General features: G+C 46.0%; 1 protein-coding gene across 1 annotated transcript; it reads left to right on the top strand.

Annotated features, from left to right (window-relative positions):
• On the top strand, positions 1 to 24,659 carry WDR88 (WD repeat domain 88; the record flags this gene model as incomplete). The annotated part of the gene is made up of 11 exons (XM_082270424.1): positions 1 to 99; positions 260 to 370; positions 2,436 to 2,524; positions 5,225 to 5,288; positions 8,460 to 8,598; positions 11,593 to 11,722; positions 13,101 to 13,285; positions 16,196 to 16,278; positions 20,887 to 20,955; positions 22,659 to 22,751; positions 24,516 to 24,659. The coding sequence occupies exons 1-11, from the start codon at positions 16 to 18 to the stop codon at positions 24,657 to 24,659; spliced, it is 1,191 nt and encodes a 396-aa protein (XP_082126550.1). The 5' UTR covers positions 1 to 15.
• Positions 24,660 to 25,741: the final 1,082 nt, after the last annotated feature.

Here is a 25,741-nt window from a genome sequence, read left to right as displayed (position 1 = left end):
CGGAAGTGCAGCCACATGGATCCTCTGTGTGTACAGGAGGCCGAGCCTGTCCTGGAGGGCAGCGAGGAGAAGGAGTGGAGGAGTGAGGGATTGTCCCAGGTCACTGGCCAGGCTGTGATAGTGTTGGGGGGGTCATGGTGTGAGGATTGGGGGGTTTAAGGGAACCTCCAGCCATGTGATGAGCTCTCAGTGTGTGTTGTGATTTCAGGATGCCATGAGAACGTCTAATGTTTGATATAAATCTGCTCTATTCCTGCAGATCCCCTTCCAGACCCTGAGAGGACACAGCGGTGCGGTGAGCTCCTGTCACTTCTGCTGCCAGGATACAAAACTTCTAACCTGCTCACATGACCAGACCGCCAAACTCTGGGTGAGTCTTCGCCCCACAGACACCACCATCTCTGACTTCTCCTGAGTCAAGGAGACCAAGCAAGCATGCAGCAAGTGAAGTCAGCGTGCTCTGTTTGAGTCAGTCACTGAGAATTGATTGAAGCAAAAAGATTAGCATTACAACTAGGCAGAGGACGAGAACAGCAATGTGGTTACCCTAGCCTCCTTTACGTCAGAGAGTGTGCAAATCTAAAAAGCCAACTGACAGCTGTCAGATGGAAGTTATCTGCTTTCATGCCCTTGCCATGCTTCCAGGGCAGCCAGGTAGAGTGGAGACTGAGATACAATGGAGAGACAGCCGCTCAGGTGAGGATAATCCCACAATCAGAGGTCAGGTGCACATCAGATCTGCAATCCAGGTAATGTATAATCACAAAGAAAAATAGGCCGCACTCGGACATGAAAGAATCAGTTGCTTTATTCACATTCCAGCATAACAGTCATGGGACATCATGGACAGGACGACAAAAGAAGCAGCAGTTGACACGTTTTACTAATCACAATCGCTTAATCATAACAAGACCTTATGATTAAGCGAATGTGATTTGTGAAACGCGTCAACTGTTGCTTCTTTTGTTGTCCTGTCCATGATGTCCCATGACTGTTATGCTGGAATGTGAATAAAGCAACTGATTCTTTTGTAGCAGTTTTTCCAGGCATTGGGCCTGATGTGGGTCTGCCATTGTTACCGGTGACACCTTCAGCCCATTTAAGCTGAATACCCAAATGTGAGATTGGAGACCATGACCATTCCGGCATCTTTGGGAATGAGTGGGATACTCCTGGCTCAAATAGGTAAAAACTGGGACACATTGCAGAAAAATGCCTGTCAGTGCTGTCTTGACGCCAGCTGGATGCCGACCAACGCTTACTGGCGCTTGAAAAATGCTGTCTTGCTGGACTGTGCTAGAACTTAGCTTTTAACCCTCAGGTTAACTCAAAAGATTCTGGACTGTAGTAAGACTTGACTCTTGACACTGCGTTTAGCTCACAAGTCCTGTGAACAGCTCCCTCAAGCCCTTCACTGACTGAGGTAGCTTCTTGTAACTGCTTGTGCTGCTGCAACTCTCAACACTGTACACTGCACACTGCACACTTTATCTCTTCAGGGCCCAACCGCTAGCGCCCCCTTTACACATTCAGGGTCCTCTCACTAGGCACCCCCACTGACACTTCAGGGTCCTCTCACTAGGCACCCTCTCTGACACTTCAGGGTCCTCTCACTAGGCACCCCTCCTCTGACACTTCAAGGTCCTCTCACTAGGCACCCCCTCTGACACTTCAGGGTCCTCTCACTAGGCACCTCCTCTGACACTTCAGGGTCCTCTCACTAGGCACCCCCTCTGACACTTCAGGGTCCTCTCACTAGGCACCCCCTCTGACACTTCAGGGTCCTCTCACTAGGCACCCCCTCTGACACTTCAGGGTCCTCTCACTAGGCACCCCCTCTGACACTTCAGGGTCCTCTCACTAGGCACCCCCTCTGACACTTCAGGGTCCTCTCACTAGGCACCCCCTCTGACACTTCAGGGTCCTCTCACTAGGCACCCCCTCTGACACTTCAGGGTCCTCTCACTAGGCACCCCCTCTGACACTTCAGGGTCCTCTCACTAGGCACCCCCTCTGACACTTCAGGGTCCTCTCACTAGGCACCCCCACTGACACTTCAGGGTCCTCTCACTAGGCACCCCCACTGACACTTCAGGGTCCTCTCACTAGACACCCCCCTCTGACACATCAGGGTCCTCTCACTAGGCACCTCCTCTGACACTTCAGGGTCACACTGGCACCCCCTTTACCGCTAGCTAGCTCCTGGATCCCTTGGACCTTCACCGGAGCAGGCCTCTCTCAGCTAGGCAGACCCCCAAGGGCAGTTGCAGTACTCCCGAACTTGGAATGCTTTCCTGAAACTGGGCTCACACAACTCCGCTGGTTCTCATTACACCGGATCCTCTCTGCAGCTCAGCTCTCTCTGTACTCTCAGGCAAGAGAATACGTGTCATGTATTTCCATAGGTATATTTATAATGGTGATTTGTTTTCTAGGATCTCTCTACCATCACTCCTATCTGTGACTATGGAGGAGAACACACGGCTCCTATTTCCCAGTGCAGCCCAACACAAGATAACAGAAGGTAATCTTTGTGTCATAAAGTGAATTATCGTCTTTTAAAGTGTCTTTTACTTTAGCAAATAAAAAGTCCCGCTGACTGGTATTACATGCAGGCACCTAGAGCTTCCTCTACATATCTTCTAGTGCAGTGATGGTGAACCTTGGCACCCCAGATGTTTTGGAACTACATTTGCTATGATGCTCAGCTAAACTGCAGAGTGCATGAGCATCATGGGAAATGCAGTTCCAAAACATCTGGGGTGCCAAGGGTTCGCCATCACTGTTCTAGGGGTTGCACTGATACCAGTATTGGTGCTGATACTAAGCATTTGCACGAATACTCCTGCAAATGCTCCAATACCTTAAACCGATACCTTTGCAGTACGATTTGAGCCCATACAAAATGACTGGGATCAAATTGCACTGCAAAGAATCGTATGTGATTTGAACAGGAATGCAGTGCGATTCCTGTCTGAATCGCATGCAGTTTCCCGCTGAGCTCCTGTGTAAATCCAGCCTTGTCATAGTGACTTCAGCCTGGGTTTACACAGGAGCGGTGTAGGAAATCACACCACATTCCTGTTTAAATCGCATTCGATTCTTTGTAATGCAATTTGAGCCTATTCATTTTGTATGGGCTCAAATCACGCCGCAAAGGTATCGGCAAGTACTTGACTGAAAGTATCAGTACTCATACTTGCCGGTAAAAAAAAATGGTCCCCCCTGCTCCACCAGAAACCCTGGCTATTTTGATTGGGCAAAGTACCAACACTTTCTAGTATCCTAAATGAGGGATTGCTGTGGAGGCTGACAATCACCAACTCCTCTTCTTCACCTCATCCAGTCAGAGAACAACTTGAGGGGGATTTACTAAAAGGGGTGCACACAGAATCTGGTGCAGATGTGCATAGCAACCAATCAGCTTCTAGGTTTTAGGTTGATTCCAAATGGGCATTCTCCGTAATGTACATCCGCCGGCTAAGCACCCGCATTCATTTAAAAAAATAAAAAAACAGACAAGGCATTTAGTAAATGGTGGAAGTGTGGAGTAAGGGACTCTTTGTGGTCAGGCTGCAGAGAGGAAGCGGCGCCGCACAGAATCCAGAAGATCGCAGCTATTTATGTAGTAGCGCAGACTACTACAATAATTGTCAGCTTCCTTAGCAGACCCTCTAGTAGTAGATATGCATACTTACTGTACTTTTTGCCCAGCTGGACCAATGTAGGTATGCAATAACGATCATTCATGGAGTTCGCCTTTAAATCGTTTCTTGCAGTGTTTTTTTTTCCCATAAATTCTTTTTTGTTGACTTTTAATATGCCTTTGAACTTGCTAGTAAATTTGACTACTCCAGGAAGAGTCAATTCCCTAGCATCGCCCCCCTCTCTCCTTGCAAGTCATAGCCCTCTCCTCTTCTGGAAGTGTTTACTTACTTTCTGTGCTGGCCCAGCTCCTCCACCCCTTCCCTCATCTCCCAACGTAACCATTTATGTAGCTGCCTGGGGAGGTGTGAATTGGAATGCTATAAAGTAGGGATCGACCGATTATCAGCAAAGCCAATATATCGGGGGCCGATATGCACTTTCCCCGATATATCGGAATCGACCCCTGAGGTTTACCGATATTGCCGATATTTCAGGAAAGTGCTGTACCGGAGTGATCACTGCAGCTAGAGGCATTACCCCGGTACCGGCGTCCATAGCCGACGGTCGGCTGTCTTGTAATGACAACCGATGGGGCTGAGAAGCCGCTCGGCTGTCATTGCAAGGAGCGGGAGGGGACGCCCCCCCCCTCCCGCCGCCTTCTGCGGCTTGTCCGGGTCTCCCGTCCCACCAGGAGACCTGGACAACCAGCCTGCACGGCCACCGAAGAGAAGACCTGATCAAAGCCACATTCGGCTCTGATCGGGTCCCCATGTAAAAACCTGGAAGTGATGTCATGACATCACTTCCGGGGTACTTGGCGTCAGATTCAAAAAAATTACAGCATTCAAAACAGCCAAACTTGGCGTTCTGAATGCTTTTAAGTGCAGAGGAGGGGTTTGGGGTCTTTTAGACCCCCAGATCCTTCCACAAGAGTACCTGTCAAAAAAAAAAAAAATGTACGAAAATATCGGCCAATACTGATATGCGATGACCAAAATATCGGTATCGGCAATAAAAAAAAAAAAACAATACCGGTCGATCACTACTATAAAGGGCCACTTGACATCTCATCCAAGATGGTGGTGCCCAGCAGCGGTCTCAGTGATTTTTGGACGCCTACATAGGGGAGGTTTTTACATGTGAAAATACATGAAATGCCCATATGATCTTATGGGAAGTTTGTTGTTAAAATAAATTATGTGGGGACCGGGTCTCTTTAAAGTGGCTGCAGGTATTTTAGGTATCTACGGGTCTTCAAGACACATGGTTATTTAATTTGCTCTCCATTATGGCCACTTTCTTTGTCTCTTTAAGTTCTCTGTCCACAACCATGAGGGGGTGCAAGCTCTTTACCCTGTGCAGGTTAGAGGGGCCCCGGGTTGGGCCCTCAGGACTTCTTTTGGCTGGAGTTGTTTGGTGGCTCTGCGTCTGCTGTAGATCCTCTGCTTGCCCTCTGCCCCCTAATCTACCACCTTTATCCGTCACTTAGTGAGATCTGGCTATTCCCTGAAGTTGGCTAACTTTATATCCATATAGAGTAATATGTATCCTGATTGTAATTATGTCTGATTTATAGAATGGTCACATCATCCTATGACAAAACGGTGAAGTTCTGGGACCTGGAGACCGGTAAGGTTCTGGTATGTACATGGACTTATCGCCCACATTCACATTTTACTATTTGAGGGGCAGTAACATATTTGCCATTCCAGCTTTATTTTCTCAATTTACTAACAATAAACTTCTTATTTACCATTTACAGTGCCTAGAAAAAGTATTCATACCCCTTGAAATTTCCCACATGTTGCATTTTGTCATGTTACAACCAAAAACGTAAATGTCTTTTATTGGGATTTTATGTGATAGACCAACACAAAGTGGCCCATAATTGTGAAGTGGAAGGAAAATGATAAATGGTTTTCAATTTTTTTTCACAAATAAATATGTGAAAAGTGTGGCGTGCATTTGTGGGGTATGAGGGGTAAGCATTCCAACATTACAAAGAATGCAATAAGAAATGAAGGAGCGCAATCAGAGTGGCTAAGATGGAACACGAAAGGCACCTGGTGGAAGAGAGTAAAAAAAAAACCCCAATAAATTCTTTAAGTATATAAATAGTAAGAAAGTGAGACCAGAACATATTGGCCCCATAAAGGATGATGAAGGGAACTAGGCTATAAAGGACAGAGGGAAGGCAAAGGTAGCCAGACCATTGTTCCTAATTTTTATGAAAAGTCTACTGACGGGAATGGTACCAGCTGATTGGAGAAAAACCAATGTGGCACCAATATTAAAAAAAGATATATCCCTGGGAACTACAGGCCAGTTCGCCTAACATCAATAGTCTGCAAGCTATCGGAGGGGATGATAAGGGACTATATAAAAGATATTAGTAATGAAAACGGTATTATTAGTAGTATTCAGCATGGATTCATGAAAAATCGTTCTTGCCAAACCAATTTATTAACCATCTATGAAGAAGTGAGCTGCCATCTAGATTAAGGAAGGCCTGTGGGTGTGGTGTATCTGGATTTTGCAAAGGCATTTGATACAGTTCCCCACAAACGTTTACTGTACAAGGTACATAGGTATGGACCATAGGGTGAGTACCTGGATTGAAAACTGGCTTCAGGGGCGAGTCCAAAGGGTGGTGATAAATGGGGAGTACTTGGAATGGTCAGCGGTGGAAAGTGGGGCCCTCAAGGTTCTGTCCTGGGACCAATCCTGTTTTGTTTATTCATAATCGATCTAGAGGATGGGATATCCAACTCAATCTCAGTATTTGCTGATGATACAAAGCTAGGCAGGGCAATAACTTCTGCGCAGGATGTAGAAACCTTACAAGAAGACCTGAACAAAAAATTGGGGTGAGCATCTACATGGAAAATGAGGTTTAATGTTGGAAAATGTAAGGTAATGCACTTGGGTGCCAAAAATACGAATGCAAGTTACTCACTAGGGGGTGAACCTCTGGGGAAATCAAAGATGAAAATTGACCTGGGGGTCCTAGTAGATGACTAGCTCAGCAATGACATGCAATGCCAAGCTGCTTCAAGCAAAGCCAACAGAATACTGGGATGTATTAAAAAGGGGATTCACTCCAGAAATAAAGAGATTATTCTCCCGCTCTACAAGACTCTGGTCCGGCCACATCTGGAGTATGCCGTCCAGTTCTGGGCACCGGTCCTCAGGAAGGATGTGCTGGAACTGGAGAAAGTCCAGAGAAGGGCAACAAAGATAATAAAGAGACTGGAGGACTTCAGCTATGAGGAAAGACTACAAGCATTGAACTTATTCTCTCTGGAGAGAAGATGCTTGAGAGGGGATATGATATCAATATCAATGCTCAAATGCCGTACTAGCGACCCTAGCATAGGGAACAAACTTTTCAGCGAGAGGGAATTTAAAAAGACACGCGGCCATTCACTAAAATTAGAAGAGAAGTGGTTTAACCTTAAACTGTGTAAAGGGTTCTTTACCGTCAGAGCAGTAAGGATGTGGAATTCTCTTCCACAAGCAGTGATATCAGCAGGGAGCGTCGATAGTTTAAAAAAACTATTAGATGGATACCTCAACAACCACAACATACAGGGATATACAATGTACTATAAACACACACACACACACATCATAGGTTGAACTGGATGGACTGGTGTCTTTTTTCAGCCTCATTAACTATGAGAGCTGAGAATCTATCGGCTCTCTCTCTCCTCATTGGCTGAGACACAGCAGCGGAAGCCATTGGCTCCTGCAGCTGTCAATCACAGCCATTGATGAGGGAGCAGAGGGTGGGGCCAAGCCCCACTCTGTGTGTTCATAGAAACAAACATTGAGGCTTGGGAGTAAACCCACACAAGTCCCCCAATAGCAAGGGGCTTACTATGGTGGCACTCAGAAGGGGGGAGGAGCCAGGAGCTCAGGCAGGGGACCTGAGAAGAGGAGGATCAGGCAGCTCTTTGCAAAATCCTTACACAGAGAAGGAAAGTATAACCTGTTTATTTTTATAAAGAAAAAAAAGTTTTATATTTTGAATCACTTTAACCCTTTCAATCCCATGAATTACATTGGAAACAAGTTTCTTGCATGCCGAACTCACATCCCACTCAATGATTGTTCTGTCATATCCTTCAGACACAAGGGTGGAGCCTAAGAAAATCGAGAAAAAAAGACAGCAATAATCAGTCAGCAATTGGATCGTAAAAGCAGCTCCCCCCCCCCCAGACCACCCTTTATACTTACCTGAGCCCAGTCCAGCAATGTGCACAAGAGCCAACAATATCCTAGCTCTCTATCTCCTCATTGGTTGAGACACAGCATCGGAAGCCATTGTCTCCTGCTGCTGTCAATCACAGCCAGTGCGGAGGGAGCGAGGCTGAGCCGCGCTGAGTTTGTCTATAGACACACAGATCTGGCTCCGGAGCGAGCATGCACAAGTGCCCCCATAGCAAGTGGCTTCCTGTGGGGACACTCGACAGGGGGGAGGAGCCAGGAGTGCCAGCAAGGGGACCTGAGAAGAGGAGGATCGGGGCTGCTCTGTGCAAAACCATTACACAGAGCAGGTAAGCATAACATGTTTGTTGTTTCAATTTTGTAAAGGCACACATTTTTTTAAATCACTTTAATGAAGTTGTTTTCTCTGTTTTCTAATGATTTCATTAAAAAATTTCTGCATGTCTGACTGGTAGAACCTTGTGCATCCCATAGGTAGGTAGAAAGGTTCTTTTCACAGCAAGCATTGCAGATTTTCTGAAATGTCACTAGATTTTCTGAATGGAAATGCAGTTTGCTGATATTTTGTCTGTGGTTTTCAGTGGTCGGTGAGCTTGGATGGTCTGGTGACATCTTGTAATGTTTCCGGTGATGGAAAGCTCGTGGTGTGCAGTGTGGATGTGGACAATGAGATGTGCGTCGTTGACTCGACCACGGGCTCCAAAGTGCTAAATATTAAAGGTACATGATTTTTTTTTGTTTTTGCTGTTTCTTGACACCTTAATACTGATGTGGGGCTTAAATCCGGGAATTAGACAAGATCCGCCCTGACAGTGGGTCCTCTCCCTGCACTGCAAAGGTTCAGTGCAAGTTTAGTGCAGGGATAAGGTGTAATTCTTCCATTATCTCTTGGTCCTGCAGACTCCAGTGCTGTTCTTTTGCACAAGTCTCCCATCTGTGGGCAGTCTCTCGTCGTCATCATGTACAATGCAGGGCTATTAACCCTGCATTGTACAAGGAGGGACTGAGCATATGATGGCAGCTGAGTTGCTCCATAGGGAGGCGGTGGTGCTGGACCAGTCGCATGGATGGAGGGAGTCTGCTGGAGCCAGAAGGGAGGTACATTTCACACCTTGGGTATGAATGGGGGGTGACCAGCGCTATGGAGCTATGGAGTGATGGAGGGCGCCGTTTCCAACCTCTCCTTTTTTCCCAAACATTTCACACCTTATCGGGACACCTCTAGACTAAACAAGTATTTAACCCTTGCCGTGCAAGGAGTTCAGCTTTTAAGTGTATTTAAAACCTAACAATGAATTTTTCAACTTTGCTCCTTTTTGGGACTGTTAAATATGCTTGCAAAAAAACCTACTGATCCTGCCAGAAATTTTACCAAACAGTTGTTCTTTGTCTTCTGCATACTCAAAGAGCCCTTTTATTTGTTATGTTTGATTACAGGTTCATTAGAGTTTGTATTTTGGAGATCTTAGTGTGAAAGTGGTTGAGTAGATTAGCAAAAGACAACTGGGCAGGACTCTGTTGTCAGCCGACAATAGGAATTACAGTATCTTACAAAAGTGAGTACACCCCTCACATTTTTGTAAATATTTTATTATATCTTTTCATGTGACAACACTGAAGAAATGACACTTTTCTACAATGTAAAGTAGTGAGTGTACAGCTTGTATAACAGTGTAAATTTGCTGTCCCCTCAAAATAACTCAACACACAGCCATTAATGTCTAAACTGCTGGCAACAAAAGTGAGTACACCCCTAAATGAAAATGTCAATATTTTGTGTGACCACCATTATTTTCCAGCACTTCATTAAACCTCATGGGCATGGAGTTTACCAGAGCTTCACAGGTTGCCACTGGAGTTCTCTTCCACTCCTGCACGATGACATCACGGAGTTGGTGGATGTCGTCATGGAGGTGCTCTTCCACCTTCTGTTTGAGGATGCCCCACAGATGCTCAATAGGGTTTAGGTCTGGAGACATGCATGGCCAGTCCATCACCTTTACCCTCAGCTTCTTTAGCAAGGCAGTGGTCATCTTGGGGTCGTTATGTTGGTATACAGCCCTGCGGCCCAGTCTCCGAAGGAAGGGATCATGCTCTTCTTCAGTATGTCACGGTACATGTTGGCATTTATGGTTCCCTCAATGAACTGTAGCTCCCCAGTGCCGGCAGCAGTCATGCAGCCCCAGACCATGGCACTCCCACCACCATGCTTGACTGTGGGTAAGACACATTTGTCTTGGTACTCCTCATCTGGTTGCCACCACACACGCTTGAAACCATCTTAACCAAATAAGTTTATCTTGGTCTCATCAGACCACAGGACGTGGTCCCAGTAATCCATGTCCTTAGTCTGCTTGTCTTCAGCAAACTGTTTGCAGGCTTTCTTGTGCATCATCTTTAGAAGAGGCTTCCTTCTGCGATGACAGCCATGCAGACCAATTTGATGCAGTGTGCAGCGTACGGTCTGAGCACTGACAGGCTGACCCCCCCCCACCTGTTCAACCTCTACAGCAATGCTGGCAGCACTCATACATCTATTTCCCAAAGACAACCTCTAGATTTGATGCTGAGCACGTGCACTCAACTACTTTGGTCGATCATGGCGAGGCCTGTTCTGAGTGAAACCTGTCCTGTTAAACTGCTGTATGGTCTTGGCCACCGTGCTGCAGCTCAGTTTCAGGGTCTTGGCAATCTTCTTATAGCCTAGGCCATCTTTATGTAGAGCAACAATTTTTCTTTTAGATCCTCTGAGAGTTCTTTGCCATGAGGTGCCATGTTGAACTTCCAGTGACCAGTATGAAAGAGTGAGAGCGATAACACCAAAGTTAACACACCTGTTTCCCATTCACACCTGAGACCTTGTAACACTAATGAGTCACATGACACCGGGGAGGAAAAATGGCTAATTGGGCCCAATTTGGACAATTTCACTTAGGGGTGTACTCAATTTTGTTGCCAGCGGTTTAGACATTAATGGCTGTGTGTTGAGTTATTTTTAGGGGACAGCAAATTTACACTGTTATACAAGCTGTACACTCACTACTTTACATTGTAGCAAAGTGTCATTTCTTCAGTGTTGTCACATGAAAAGATAGGATAAAATATTTACAAAAAATGTGAGGGGTGTACTCACTTTTGTGAGATACTGTAAGAGGTCAGTGCATTTCTGGCAGGTCAACTTGTAGTTGACCTGCCATAAATGTCCCCAGAGTGTGGAAATGACCCCTTAGATTGGTGGTCAGTCGAGAGTTGACTCCTTAGATTGATGGTCAGTGTAGAAGTGGCCCCCTTAAACTGGTGGTCAGTATAGTAGTGACCCCTTAGATTGATGGTCAGTGCAAAAGTGACCCCTTAAACTGGTGGTCAGTATAGTAGTGACACCTTAGATCGGTGGTCTTTCTTTAAGTGACCCCTTACATTGGTGGTCAGTGTAGGTAGGAGGTCAAGAAACCCCTAGTGACCTCAGGAGAAACCTCAGGATTCCACAGAACCTTGGTTAAGAAATGCTGCCTTAGATAAGTCAGCATCATAACAATGATTGCAGGTCCCAAAACAGCAAGGAAAAGGCCATAGGGAAGAGAGCTAACCACTTTTGGGGTTTAAGAAGTGCAGCCAGGCTGGCATGGTGATGCCCAACCCATCCCTTTCCCGAGGCAATCGTGTCCTTAACATTATGGAGGATGTAAAGCTTTTTATATCTTTGTCACTTTTCAGACCAGCACACCTCAACAATAACCCGATGCTGCTTTGACCCCAAGAGTCAGAGGATTTGTTCCGTGTCATCAGACCGAGCCATCAAATTGTGGGATATGATCGCCCAGCGCACCACCATCAACATAAGCGAGTAAGAAGAAACATGGGCATTGCATGGAAAAAGAGCTGAATTTTTCACTCCAATGGCAAACAATCTCTTTATCCTTTTAACCACTTTACCACCGGAGGATTTTGCTGTCTTACGTCTGGGCCACTTATTGCGATTCGGCACTGTGCAACTTTAACGGACAATTGCGCGGTCGTGCAACGCCGTACCCAAACAAAATTTACGTCCTTTTTTTCCCACAAACAGAGCTTTCTTTTAGTTGGTATTTGATCACCTGTGCGGTTTTTACTTTTTGCGCTATAAACAAAAAAAGAGCGACAATTTTGAAAAAATAACAATATTTTTCAAATTTTTTTATATGAAATTCCCCCCCAAAAAATGTAAAAATCAAAATCTTTTATCATTTTAGGTCAATTTGTTTTCTGCTACATATTTTTGGTAAAAAAAATCGCAATAAGCGTATTTTGATTGGTTTGCACAAAAGTTATTGCGTTTACTAAGGGTTAACCTAGGGGTGATCACAGGGTTAAGTGTGAGCCTAGGGGAGTGTTTTCTAACTGTCTGGGGGATGGGCTTGTGAAATGATCATAGAGACCTGTGATCCTATATAGAAGGATCACAGGCACTCTGTGATCATTTTAGAGAGAAGAACGGTCAGCTGTGTTTACAACAGCTGCCTGTCCTTCTCTCTCAGCGGGGAGCGATCGGGGGTGCCCTGCGGCAATTGCGGCCGCCGGTCCTGTACATCGGCATCCCCGCTGCCTAGTGGGGGCGGCACCACTTCCCCAGCACCACGCGACCGACGTACCCCTACGTTGTTTTGCGCAGCCGAAAAAGCCTGCCGCAGTTAAACTGCGGCGGGAGGACGGCAAGGGGTTAAAGGGGTTGTAAACCCTTACATATACCAAGTGCAGTAACTGGCCTCAAGTGATACACAGAGATGAAACAAATCCTCCTACACAAGTTGTACCTGTTTATCCACAGTCTCTTCTCTTCGCTACATCTGTTCAAAGTGGAGAATTAATACAGCTTGTCTGAGGGTTCAGAAAAAAGGGGGCAGAGAGCTAAAGTTACACTCTGCAGAGCTCAGTGAGGCGAGCTCTGAGAGCTGATTGGAGGGGAGGGAAGGGACACCATCCCCCCCCCCCCGTTCACACAGCACACAACAGAGCTAAGGCTGTCAATCACAGGATGTGTGGCGGAGCCCCCACCCCCACTTTTTTATTTCTTGGTGTCAGAAAAACGTATCAGAAGTGATTCATGCAGATAGCAGAGGAAGGGAGCAGCAGACAGAAATTACACTTAGTGCTCTGGACTGAGACAAGTACACACTATAGACGGATATGCTTTGTTCAAATTTTTTTGTCTGAGGTTTACAAAAACTTTATTAATTACCTTGTAGAGCACACAGCAATGTTATATCGGACTGCAGCTTCAGTAACAATGGGCATCTACTCTGCACGGCCTCCTGGGATAGGAGTATAAAGCTTTGGGACGTTCATGCTGGAGAGTACCGCCATCACGGTCCGGATAGTCTCCTCCATGCACACAGCGGCTCTGTCAGCTCCTGCACTTTATCAGAAGACGGTGAGTCAAGAAAGTCATTTAACCACTTTAAGACTGGAAGGATTTCCCCCCTTAATGGCCAGGCCATATTTTGCGATTCGGCACTACGTTATTTTAACGGACAATTGCGCGGTCGTGCAATGCTGTACCCAAAAAAAATTGATGTCCTTTTTATTCCCACAAATATAACTTTCTTTTGGAGGTATTTGATCACCTGTGCGATTTTTATTTTTTTGCGCTATAAACAAAAAAAAAGCAACAATTTTGAAAAAAAAAAAAAAAAATATATATATATATATATATATATATATATATATATATATATATATATATATATATTTTTTTTTTTTTCACATTCTGCTATATAACATTCCCCAAAAAAAAAAAAAAAAAGTAAAAATCAACATTTTTTAACATTTTAGGTCAATTTGTTTTCTGCTATATATTTTTGGTAAAAAAAATGTGCGCAAAAGTTATCGCGTCTACAATCTATGGGAAAGATTTACAGTGGGTACGGAAAGTATTCAGACCCCCTTAAATTTTTCACTCTTTGTTATATTGCAGCCATTTGCTAAAATCATTTAGGTTCATTCTTCTTCCTCATGAATGTACACATAGCACCCCATACTGACAGAAAAACACAGAATTGTTGACATTGTTGCAGATTTATTAAAAAAGAAAAACTGAAATATCACATGGTCCTAAGTATTCAGACCCTTTGCTCAGTATTTAGTAGAAGCCCCCTTTTGATCTAATACAGCCAGGAGTCTTTTTGGGAAAGATGCAACAAGTCTTTCACACCTGGATTTGGGGATCCTCTGCCATTCCTACTTGCAGATCCTCTCCAGTTCTGTCAGGTTGGATGGTAAACGTTGGTGGACAGCCATTTTTAGGTCTCTCCAGAGATGCTCAATTGGGTTTAAGTCAGGGCTCTGGCTGGGCCATTCAAGAACAGTCACGGAGTTGTTGTGAAGCCACTCCTTCGTTATTTTAGCTGTGTGCTTAGGGTCATTGTCTTGTTGGAAGGTAAACCTTCGGCCCAGTCTGAGGTCCAGAGTACTCTGGAGAAGGTTTTTGTCCAGGATATCCCTGTACTTGGCCACATTCATCTTTCCCTCGATTGCAACCAGTCGTCCTGTCCCTGCAGCTGAAAAACACCCCCACAGCATGATGCTGCCACCACCATGCTTCACTGTTGGGACTGTATTGGACAGGTGATGAGCAGTGCCTGGTTTTCTCCACACATACCGCTTAGAATTAAGGCCAAAAAGTTCTATTTTGGTCTCATCAGACCAGAGAATCTTATTTCTCACCATCTTGGAGTCCTTCAGGTGTTTTTTAGCAAACTCCATGCGGGCTTTCATGTGTCTTACACTGAGGAGAGGCTTCCGTCGGGCCACTCTGCCATAAAGCCCCGACTGGTGGAGGGCTGCAGTGATGGTTGACTATCTACAACTTTCTCCCATCTCCTGACTGCATCTCTGGAGCTCAGCCACAGTGATCTATGGGTTCTTCTTTACCTCTCTCACCAAGGCTCTTCTCCCCCGATAGCTCAGTTTGGCCGGACGGCCAGCTCTAGGAAGGGTTCTGGTCGTCCCAAACATCTTCCATTTGAGGATTATGGAGGCCACTGTGCTCTTAGGAACCTTAAGTGCAGCAGAAATCTTTTTGTTACCTTGGCCAGATCTGTGCCTTGCCACAATTCTGTCTCTGAGCTCTTCAGGCAGTTCCTTTGACCTCATGATTCTCATTTGCTCTGACATGCATTGTGATCTGGAAGGTCTTATATAGACAGGTGTGTGGCTTTCCTAATCAAGTCCAATCAGTATAATCAAACACAGCTGGACTCAAATGAAGCTGTAGAACCATCTCAAGGATGATCAGAAGAAATGGAAAGCACCTGAGTTAAATATATGAGTGTCACAGCAAAGGGTCTGAATACTTAGGACCATGTGATATTTCAGTTTCTTTTTTAATAAATCTGCAACAATGTCAACAATTCTGTGTTTTTCTGTCAGTATGGGGTGCTATGTGTACATTCATGAGGAAGAAGAATGAACTTAAATGATTTTAGCAAATGGCTGCAATATAACAAAGAGTGAAAAATTTAAGGGGGTCTGAATACTTTCCGTACCCACTGTATGTCATTTTTATTGGTTTTTTTTTTTTACTAGTAATGGCGGCGATCTGCGATTTTTTTTTTTTTTTTTTTTTGCTTGCGGGACTGCGACATTGCGGCGGACAGATTTGACCCCTAACTGACACTTTTGGGGGTACCAGTGACATTACTACAGTAATCAGTGCTAAAAATATGCACTGTTACTGTAATAATGACACTGGCAGGGAAAGGGTTAACCCTGTGGGTGATCAAGGGGTTAAATGTGAGCCTAGGGGAGTGATTGTAACTGTAGGGGATGTGGCTTCTGAAATGACCATAGAGACCTGTGTTCCTATATAGAAGGATCACAGGCGCTCTATGATCATTCCAGGGAGAAGAATGGTCAGCTGTGTTTACAACAGCCGACCGTCCTTCTCTCTCAGTGGGGAGCAATCGCGGGTGTCAGGTGACAGTCGGAGCCGCCTGCCCGCTGCATCGGCTTCCCCGCTGACGAGCGACGGCGGGAGCGTGCCACGGGTGGCGCGCGCTCGCCCCCTATACTCCTGCTCCTGACCAACGTATAGCTACATCGGTTTGCGCAGGAGCGGCTGCCTGCCGCAGCATAACTGCGGCGGGCGTTCGTAAAGCAATTAAGCACTGTGCAGGATTTTTTTTGAGGATGTTTTAGTGCTCATTTCACTAATACAAACCATTCAGAGAAACCAGATTGGGTGATTTGGGTTGTTGCTTTTTCCTTGGACAATGTGAATGGGAACTTTTACCAACCAATCGCTGACTGTTTCTTGCTGTCCCCCGTTTCTCGGTCTTCTTAGGCTCCACCCTTGTGTCTGGAGGATGCGACAGAATGATCGTTGTGTGGGATGTGAGTTCAGCATGCAAGAAACTTGTTCTCAAGGTAACTCATGGGAATAAAAGGGTCAGGGCCAGTTCACACCACATGCAGCCCAGTGCATTTTTTTCGGCATCAAAAACGCATGGAAAGAAGGTTATATGCTTTCCAATGGCATAGTTCACACCAGTGCAGTCAATTCCAGTTCCAGAAAAAAAAGGAGAACATGCTGCATTTTTCCTGCACTGGACTGTACTGGAACGCTGTAAAACGCATCACAAACGCACTGGAACGCACCTAAATGCACTGCAACACACATGTCCTTATTTAGGCCTCATGCACACGGGACGTTTTTACAGCGACTGTTTTTGGCATCAGACGTTTTTTTCTACAGCTAGTAAACTCCCCAGCATGTTCTCCTGTATGTCCATACACACATAGGATTATATCGGCAGTTTTTGGCAGGGGCGTTTTCTGGCTGTAAAAAAAAAAAAAAAAATCCAAAAACGAGTGGGTTTTGAGTAGTGTTTTTCAGCTATAAAAACGCTCTAATGTCAATAAATGCTGAAAAATGCTGCTAACTGGCGTTTTTTGACGTTCTCTTTCCTATTGTTTTTTTTTTTTTTAAGCCTGGGTTGTGTTAGGAGGTGTCATTGATGGAACATAGCCTGGGGTCACACTGGTGCATGCTGAACACCGCATGTGATTTGCACCAAAAACGCACCGCATTCCTTTGCACATCACATGTCATGTCTGTGCGATGCGATTTGAGCCATATATTTTATATGGCTCAAATTGCATCACATTTGTTGTAGGACCCTTTTTTTTCTCCACACCTAATCGCATTGCATGGGTTGCGATTCTGGCATCACACCCATGCGATGCGATTCTGGCAAGTGCACTGCATTTTGCAATCTGTTTCGGGGTATCGTTCGTGGAACATGAAGCCCCGTTGACATTGTGCCGATTTGTCATGTCGAATTGCATATCAAAGCAGAGCCTATTGCCAGCACAGGTTCACACTGAGGGCGGGTTTGAAATCATTCTGCTGGACGCACACGATTTCACACTCGCATGCCAGTGCAACTTCGGGGGCGATTTGACAGATATCTGTACGGGTTCATGCACAGATGTCTATTGAAATCGCCCTGATTCGCCAAAAGTAGTGCAGAAACTACTTTTGGGAATCGGTGCGGTGCCGCAAAGTCAGGGTTGCACCAATTCGGACAGTAAGGTTGCCGGCAATAGGCTCTGATTTGGCATGTCAAATCGCATGTCAAATCTGTCCGATGTGAACGGGGGCTTAATGTTTCATGAACGACACCCCGAAACAGGTTGCAAAATGTGGGGAAAAAAGGGTCCACATTTGCACCAAAATGTTGTAGGACCCTTTTTTTCACCGCACCTAAATCTTGTCTAATGGTTGTGAACACCAATGCAATGAAATTCTGGCAAGCATTGCAATGTGGAAAAGTTGGAGTTATTAAAATCGCAAAGAGGTGATTCTTAGCTAAAAACGCCAGAAAACGCTGAAAAACGGCAATGCAAAAAAGTTAAAAACGCTGAAAAACTCACTACAAAGCTACTGGCGTTTTTATAACGTCAAGTGTGCATGAGGCCTTAGGGTTAACCGGTTGCTGACCGCTGCAAGTACATATACTGCGGCGGTCAGCCCCGGCCAGGCAAAGTGACGTATGGGTACGTCACTCGCCTGTCACTTGCATGTGAGCCAATAGCGGGCGAGCGCGCGCCCGCTGAGGCGCGCGCCCGCTCCGGCTCGTTCGCGGGGAAGTCCGTGCGTGTGACCGGCGGACCCGGTGTCCGCCGGTCACTCGCGATCGTCCGCCCTGAAGGGAGAAAGGCAGACGGCTAATGTAAACAAGCCGCCAGTCATTCTCCCCTGTGTATGAATGGTGATTATACGGTTCTACTATGTAGGACCGTTGATCACTGTTCCTACACCAGTAGCCATGGCCAATCACAGTTAGAAGCACGCCCCTAGGGACACACTTAACCCCTCCTTCCCCAATAAAGTTAACCCCTTCCCTGCCAGTGTCATTTTGCAGTAACAGTGCATATGTATAGCACTGATTACTGTAGTAATGTCACTGGTAACCCCAAAGTGTCAAAAATGTCAGTCAAGGGTCCGATCTGTCCGCCGCAATGTCGCAGTACCGCAAAAAAAATCGCAGATCGCCGCCATTACGCGTTAAAAAAAAAACACCAAATATGACAGAAATCTTTCCCTTTGTTGGTAAACGCAATAACTTTTGCGCAAACCAATCAAAATATGCTTTTTGCGATTTTTTTTTTTTTTTTTTTTTTTTTTTTTTTTTTTTTTTTTACCAAACATAGGTAGCATAAAACAAATTGGCCTAAAATGTTAAAAAATTTTGATTTTTACATTTTTTTTTTTGGGAATTTCTTTTTAAAAAATGTGAAAAATATTGTTATTTTTGCAAAATTGACGCTCTTTTTTTGTTAATAGCGCAAAAAATAAAAATCACACAGATGATCAAATACCACCAAAAGAAAGCTCTGTTTGTGGGAAAAAAAGGAGGTCAAATTCGTTTAGGTACAGCGTCGCACGACCGCGCAATTGTCCGTTAAAGTCAAGCAGTGCGGAATCGCAAAAAACCCCCTGGTCGGAATGGGGGTAAAATCTTCCGGGGCTTAAGTGGTTAAAAAGAGACTTGGGGGGGATGTAATGCACTAGACTGCATCAAAATTGCGTCAAAAACGCGCATGCAGGAAAGCATCTGGAACGCATCCGGACTGCGTTTCTATGGTGTGAACTGGCTCTTAAAGTGATTCTAAACGTAAAACTTTTTATTTTTTTACAACAAAGGTGTCATAATTTCCTGCTCTGTGTAATGGAAGGTTTTGCACAGAAGCCCGCTCCTCCTCCTCTTAGGGCTGGTGCTCTGGGCTCCTTTCCCCCTTTTGAGAGCCCCCGTAGCAAGCCCAATGCTAATGAAGCACTCGTGTGGTTTCCTGAGCCTCGCTGTTTGTGGCTATTGACACATAGAGTGGGGCTTGGCCCCGCCCCCCATTCCCTCATTACTGGCTGTGATTGTTGCCTGCAGCAAGAGCCAATGATCCCCCTGCTGTGTCTGAGCCAATGAGGAGGTAGAGAGCAGAGAGAGCCTCTGCTCTTGTGCACATCGCTGAATCGAGATCAAGCTCAGGTAAGTAGGAGGAGGAGGATGGTCTATGTGAACAGCTTTGCACTGGATGCCTGCATGCTTAGCTGTACCTGTTTTAATCATTAACCATTTTAATTGCTAAATGTTGAACCTTCATTAAATGTAACCATATTGCTACACTTAGAGGCGCCTCCGTTCACTTTTATACTCTGTGCTGGATTTTTGCTTTTAATCCCCTTGTGTAGGCGCCATTTGTGGATAGACGTTTTATGGTTACACAACCCATCCCATTGCTATAATCTTTTTATATGGACTATAAACTGAAGGATTTATGAATAAATGGTTGTGGAACGGATCATCTGAGTTTTCATTATTTCTTATGGGGAAATTCGCTTTGATATAAGAGTGCTTTGCATTACAAGCATGTTTCTGGAAGAAATTATGCTCGCAATCCAAGGTTTTACTCTGTGTGTGTGTGTGTATATGTATGTGCATGTGTATATATATATATATATATATATATATATATATATATATATATATATATATATATTTAGATCTTCATTCCTGCTCCTCCATACTACTATAATTTACCCTGGTCTTGTGGATGAAATGCGTCGTGTCAAAGGAGGTAACCTCAGGGAGGGGACTTCTTGTCATTTGTGCAGAATAATAAACTTGCCAGCAATTGAATTCAAGGGGTGTCACTGTCTTTCTTCTTTCTGGATTGTGGAGCAGTGGCGGCCAGTCCATCATGTGTCCGGCCCCCTAATCTACATGCAGGGCGCCAGACGCATGGATTCCAATGGAGAATTTTTTTTTTAAGCATGTGATTAGAGCCAGGGGCTCTAATAGGCTTAAAAAGGGTTGGTCTTGGGGCGCAGAGCACTGCGCCCTGAGCCCACCCAGTTGTGTGACAATAGCGAATTAATATTCCCTATTGCCACACTAATTCTCCTCTCGGCCAATCAGGAAGCGGGTTCTGAGACCTGTTTCCCAATTAGCCGAAAGGAGAAGGCATCCTATTGGCCAAGGAAGGGAGGAGACAGCCAACGTGGGGACTGAGGGGGAAGCCTCCGCCGGAGCAAGGTGAGTCTGCCGCTGGAGTGATTGGAGGGGGGGGGGGTCCGGGTCTGCCGCTGGAGTGATTGGAGGGGGGGGGTCCGGGCCTGCCGCTGGAGTGATTGGAGGGGGCGTCCGGGTCTGCCGCTGGAGTGGTTGGGGGGGGGGTTCCGGGGGGGGTCCGTCTGCCGCTGGAGGGATTGGGGGGGGTGTCCGCCCTCCGCCGCCCCCCCCCCCCCCGACTGATGGAGCACCAGCCACCACTGTTGTGGAGCATAGGATGAGCCCCAGCCCTGTGTATGGCACACAATGTATTTGCAGGATTACCCAATTATGGGCTCCGGAGAAGCATGTTCTATTTTTCATTTTAATGTAATCCGTTCGGATTTACTGAGGTTTCTGCTGGAATATGTGATTATACATTGCATGATATTTTAACTCCAGCTGCTTTCTGGTCACTCCACAGGGCCACACAGACTGGGTGTTGGATGTTGCGCTGAGCTCCGATAGGAAATGGATTCTATCTGCTTCAAAGGTGAGTAACCTTGTAGCTGATGTCTGTTTAATGGGAAACTGCAGAGTGTATTCAGTCAGTGTAGACACATGGGACGCTGTGTCTATGTAAGGATTCTGGACATTACAGCTGGGCCTGTAACATGAAACATATACTGAATATTTTTCACTGGAGACAAGACTGAGACTACTGATTGCACAGCTGATGATTTCACTGCCCTGTTATTTTCAAATAAAGTTTGCCATAAAAGCGGAGTTCCCCTTCAGTGACTGTAGCAGTTTCAGGTACAGAAGTGATATCGGATCTCTCGGTCACGTACATGATAGGAGACTGAATTGATGGGGTCGGCCTCTCTTATATCTCCCGCCCCCACCCCACTGAGAATGAGGCAGAAGGTGCCGAGGGACAGCAGGGACACGAGTGCCTATGGGTGTTGATTGCAGAGCCTGCAGCAGGGAATGCAACTCCAGGCTGTGGAACCAGAGGAGCAGGAACAGCAGTAGTGTTCGGAGGACTGGTCCAGACTAAAGGGGCACTCCGCTTACGCTGAAGGTTTAGGATAGGCAGCTTGTCAGGACTCTGGAGGCTGGAACATACAGCGGTGTACAGAGCCGGTGCAACAGACATCCAGGCAAGCACTTGAGTAGTACCGGGAGCCAGGATCAGAGACAGAAGCAGGGCCTCAGGAATAGCCAGGGTAATTAAGGCAGGCAGTGAGGTGCCAAAGTCGGGAACGGAGGCGGGTCAAAGGTGAACGACAAGACCTAAGCAGAATCCAGTATCCGGTCAAGAACACGCCAGGTCAGTAACAGGGAGAACATGCAGGATCAGTCAGGACACAGGGCACAGCTGAAGATCAGTCAGCAAAGGATATGGGAATAAGCTCCCATTAAATAGCCCAACTGGCGCTAACAGGGATTGTGACTGTGCGCATTCGCGATCGCAAATTCCCACGCACATGGGTGTACCTGTTAGCCGTTCTTCAGGAAATACCATGCACATTAGAGATCGACCGATTATCGGCAAAGCCGATATATCGAGGGCCAATCTGCACTTTCCCCGATCAAGGTGGCCGATATTACCGATATTTCAGAAAGTGCTGTACCGGAGTGATGTCTGCAGCTAGAGGAATCACCCCGGTACCGGCGTCCATAGCCGACGGTCGGCTATCTTGTAATGACAACCGATGCGGCTGAGAAGGCGCTCGGCTGTCATTACAAGGAGCGGGAGGGGACGTCCCCCCCCCCCCCCCCTCCTGTCGCCTTCCGCGGCTCGCCCGGGTCTCCCGTCCCACCGGTAGACCTGGGCAACCAGCCTGCACAGCCGCCGAAGACCCGATCAAAGCCACATTCGGCTCTGATCGGGTCTCAATGCAAAAACCCGGAAGTGATGTCATGACATCAATTTCGGGTACTCGGCGCCAGATTAAAAAAAAATGACAGCATTCAAAACAGCCAAATTTGGTGTTTTGAATGCTTTTAAGTGCAGAGGAGGGGTTTGGGGTCTTTTAGAACCCCCAGATCCCTCCACAACAGTACATGTCAAATAAAAAAAAAAAATGTTTAAATATACGAAAATATCGGCCCACAACGGCCGATACCAATACGCGATGACCAAAATATCGGTATCGGCAATTAAAAAATGATATCGGTCGATCCTTAATGCACATATCTATGCACCAGACGTCTCACAGGAATTCCCTGACACCCTCTGTGCTCCTGCAGGATTCTACGCTAAGACTGTGGAATATAGAGAACTGCGAGGAGATCCCTGCCGTGATTGAGAACAAGAAAGCGATTGGTCCCCGACTTGCCCAGGTGACAGTCTTAAGATATTTTAATATAAGTGGTCTATAAATGTTGTGAATTTACCCTAATCTACTACCTGTGCACTCCAAGGTGGGAAGATCTGTTCCAGAGAAACATGGATGGAGAGACACATTTGCTGCAGTATATGATTTATTTAAGTCAATGCATGACTGCAGGGCCTTTATTAGAGATCCTGGGGTCCCATACAGGCTACCTGACAGCCCCCCCCCCCCCCCCCCCTAGAAAGCTGCTGCAAGCACAGAGGCTGGGAGCTACTCCAGGTGCATCTGTGCACACAGCCCAGCTGTCTTTGCTCAGGGCCTGCATTTGGACCCCGGGCCCCCCTGCCGCTGAAAAGAGAAATAACACAAGGTGACCTCTCTCCAGGATCCTGCGAATACTGAAAGAAGTTTGGGGTTGCAAAAACAAACCTATATACTCACCTCTGTGCTGCAGCAGCGGTGTGAACGTTTTCTCTAAATTCGAGAACTGAGTGATCATATGACCGCTGATCACTCGTTTCTTGGTGTGTTCAGAGTGGGGAGCGGTGACTGCCAATCACCGCTCTCTGCTATGCTCCTGCAGAGCTCCATAGAGTACTGGGCAGGGGAGGGGGCCAGCACAACTGGTTTTGGCTCTCCGCTGAGTGCTGAGAGGCGGAGCGAGCTGTCAGTCAGGCATCTTGATGGATCCCGACAAAACTGTCGGGATCTTTAAAGAGCCTGGAGAAGAGCCACTCCATTTAGCTTTAGCCCGCTTTCAGCTGATTCTGGGTCACAGAAGAGCAAAAGTAAGTGCACTCCTGTGATCCACAAGAGAAGTATGGCCAAAAAAGCTTTGGCTATACTTCTCTTTGAATATTGTGCTGCTTTCTGCAGTGCCCAGGAAAGTCTTGCCCCCTAATGCACCATATGTGCTGTGAGTGTCCAGTAGGAGTAGGACACTTTAAAACATGTAAGTCTCTCCCTCTCCTCTACTGCCAACTGCTGTGAAGGTAGGTGGAGACATCCTTACTCAGAGGCAGCCCCTGCCAGCAGTGCTGGGACAAGGTCAACCAGAGCCCAGGGCTAACATGCTAACCTTTGACCCCCCCAGGATGCATGAGCATTATGGGTCAGCAAAAAATCCCCCAAAAAGACCCTGAGCACTAATCTGCATGCTTAACCCCTAATTATAAACCCACCCCCCTCCTCCCGGTATAAATCTGCCCCCCTGCTGAAATCCCCCATCTCAGCACAAATCTTTGTTCCACTCCCCTCCCAAAAAATTCATACCCCTCCTAGCAAAAATTCTCTACCCCTAAAATTTCCCCTCCTAATACACATCTTCTCCCTCCCACTTCAAACCCCCTCCTCCCAGCACAAATTGCCCCCAAATCCCCCAACCTAGCACAAATCTTCTTCCCTCATCCCCCTCCCGACATAAATCCCCCTAAAGCATCTCCCTTAAATTTCCCCTCCTAGAAGCCTGCAGCCTGCCAAATGTCTGTTATTTTAGTACATGGTGGTGGGGTCTACCTCTAATATATTTTCTCAGGGTCCTCCCGTTTCCTAAAACGGTACTGATCATCGTTGCTGGTTATCACTCCCCTACTGGGAAATCCTGGACTACAAGTAATCCATTGTTCCCTTTTTTCAATGTGACTTTCATTGTGCTGCTGTTCAATGTAAAGTAAAGCTGTATGGGGAAGGGGGTCACCATTGTCAGCAGGGACAGACCTCTTATCCTATAGACAGCCTTTTATGAGCCTAACTGTCCTCTTTATCTTTCCAGTGTGAAGAGTGCCAGAAGACTTTTCCCATCATGCACTGGGACAATACCAACGTCACCCACAGATGTGTTTTTTGTCGTCATTCTACGCCCTCCAGAGACCTCCTTCACCCCGTGCCTCCGACCGTCTGTACACCTCTGGAATAAACCTTTTTTTTTTATTATGACCGTGTGTGTATGTGTGTGTTTCTAAATCAAGCTAATAAAGTGAGAAGGACATTGGGATATATATATATACAGTGGTGATCGAAAGTTTGGGCACCCCAGGTAAAAATTTGTATTAATGTGCATAAAGAAGCCAAGGAAAGATGAAAAAATCTCCAAAAGGCATCAAATTACAGATTAGACATTCTTATAATAGGTCAACAAAAGTTAGATTTTATTTCCATCATTTACGCTTTCAAAATAACAGAAAAAAAAAATGGCGTCTGCAAAAGTTTGGGCACCCGGCAGAGTTAATATCTTGTACTGCCCCCTTTGGCAAGTATCACAGCTTGTAAATGCTTTTTGTAGCCAGCCAAGAGTCTTTCAATTCTTGTTTGAGGTATCTTTGCCCATTCTTCCTTACAAAAGTCTTCCAGTTCTTTGAGATTTATGGGCTGTCTGTCACCGCTCTTTTAAGGTCTATCCATAGATTTTCAATTATGTTGAGGTCAGGAGATTGTGAAGGCCATGGAAAAATCTTCAGTTTACGCCTCTTGATGTAATCCCCCGTTGATTTCGAGGTGTGTTTAGGATCATTATCCATTATAGAAGCCATCCTCTCTTTCACTTTAGCTTTTTCACAGATGGCATCAAGTTACCATCCAAAATTTGCTGAAATTTTATTGAATCCATTTTTCCTTCTACTCGTTAAATGTTGCCTGTCCACTGCCCTACTGACACCAATGTACTAAGACGCCGCAACACTCCGAACGGAAGTAGCAGAAGGTGTAGCATGCAGAGGGCTCCCATGTACAATTATATTACTTCCGATTCCACTCTGTACTGAATCGTCCAAGAATTTTCGTACACCTAGTAGCTCTCTCGTGTTAGAAATGAGATTAGTATGCAAAAACCCTGAACGATCATTAGTTCGATTTTCTCATTGTGTGTACCAGACTCTGCTGACCCATGGAGTCCAGCGTTGTTCTCTTTCCAGTCCAATGTTCTTCTTTGTCATTGTGTTCCTGCACCGCCATTTTTCCTGATAGCTCACACCTTTTCAAGGATCCCATAAGCAGGGCCGT

Source organism: Pelophylax lessonae, assembly GCF_965119305.1.
Source record: "Pelophylax lessonae genome assembly, chromosome: 10".
In the NCBI taxonomy this organism is placed as follows: domain Eukaryota; kingdom Metazoa; phylum Chordata; class Amphibia; order Anura; family Ranidae; genus Pelophylax; species Pelophylax lessonae.
This window is presented reverse-complemented; position numbering and strand designations above follow the sequence as displayed.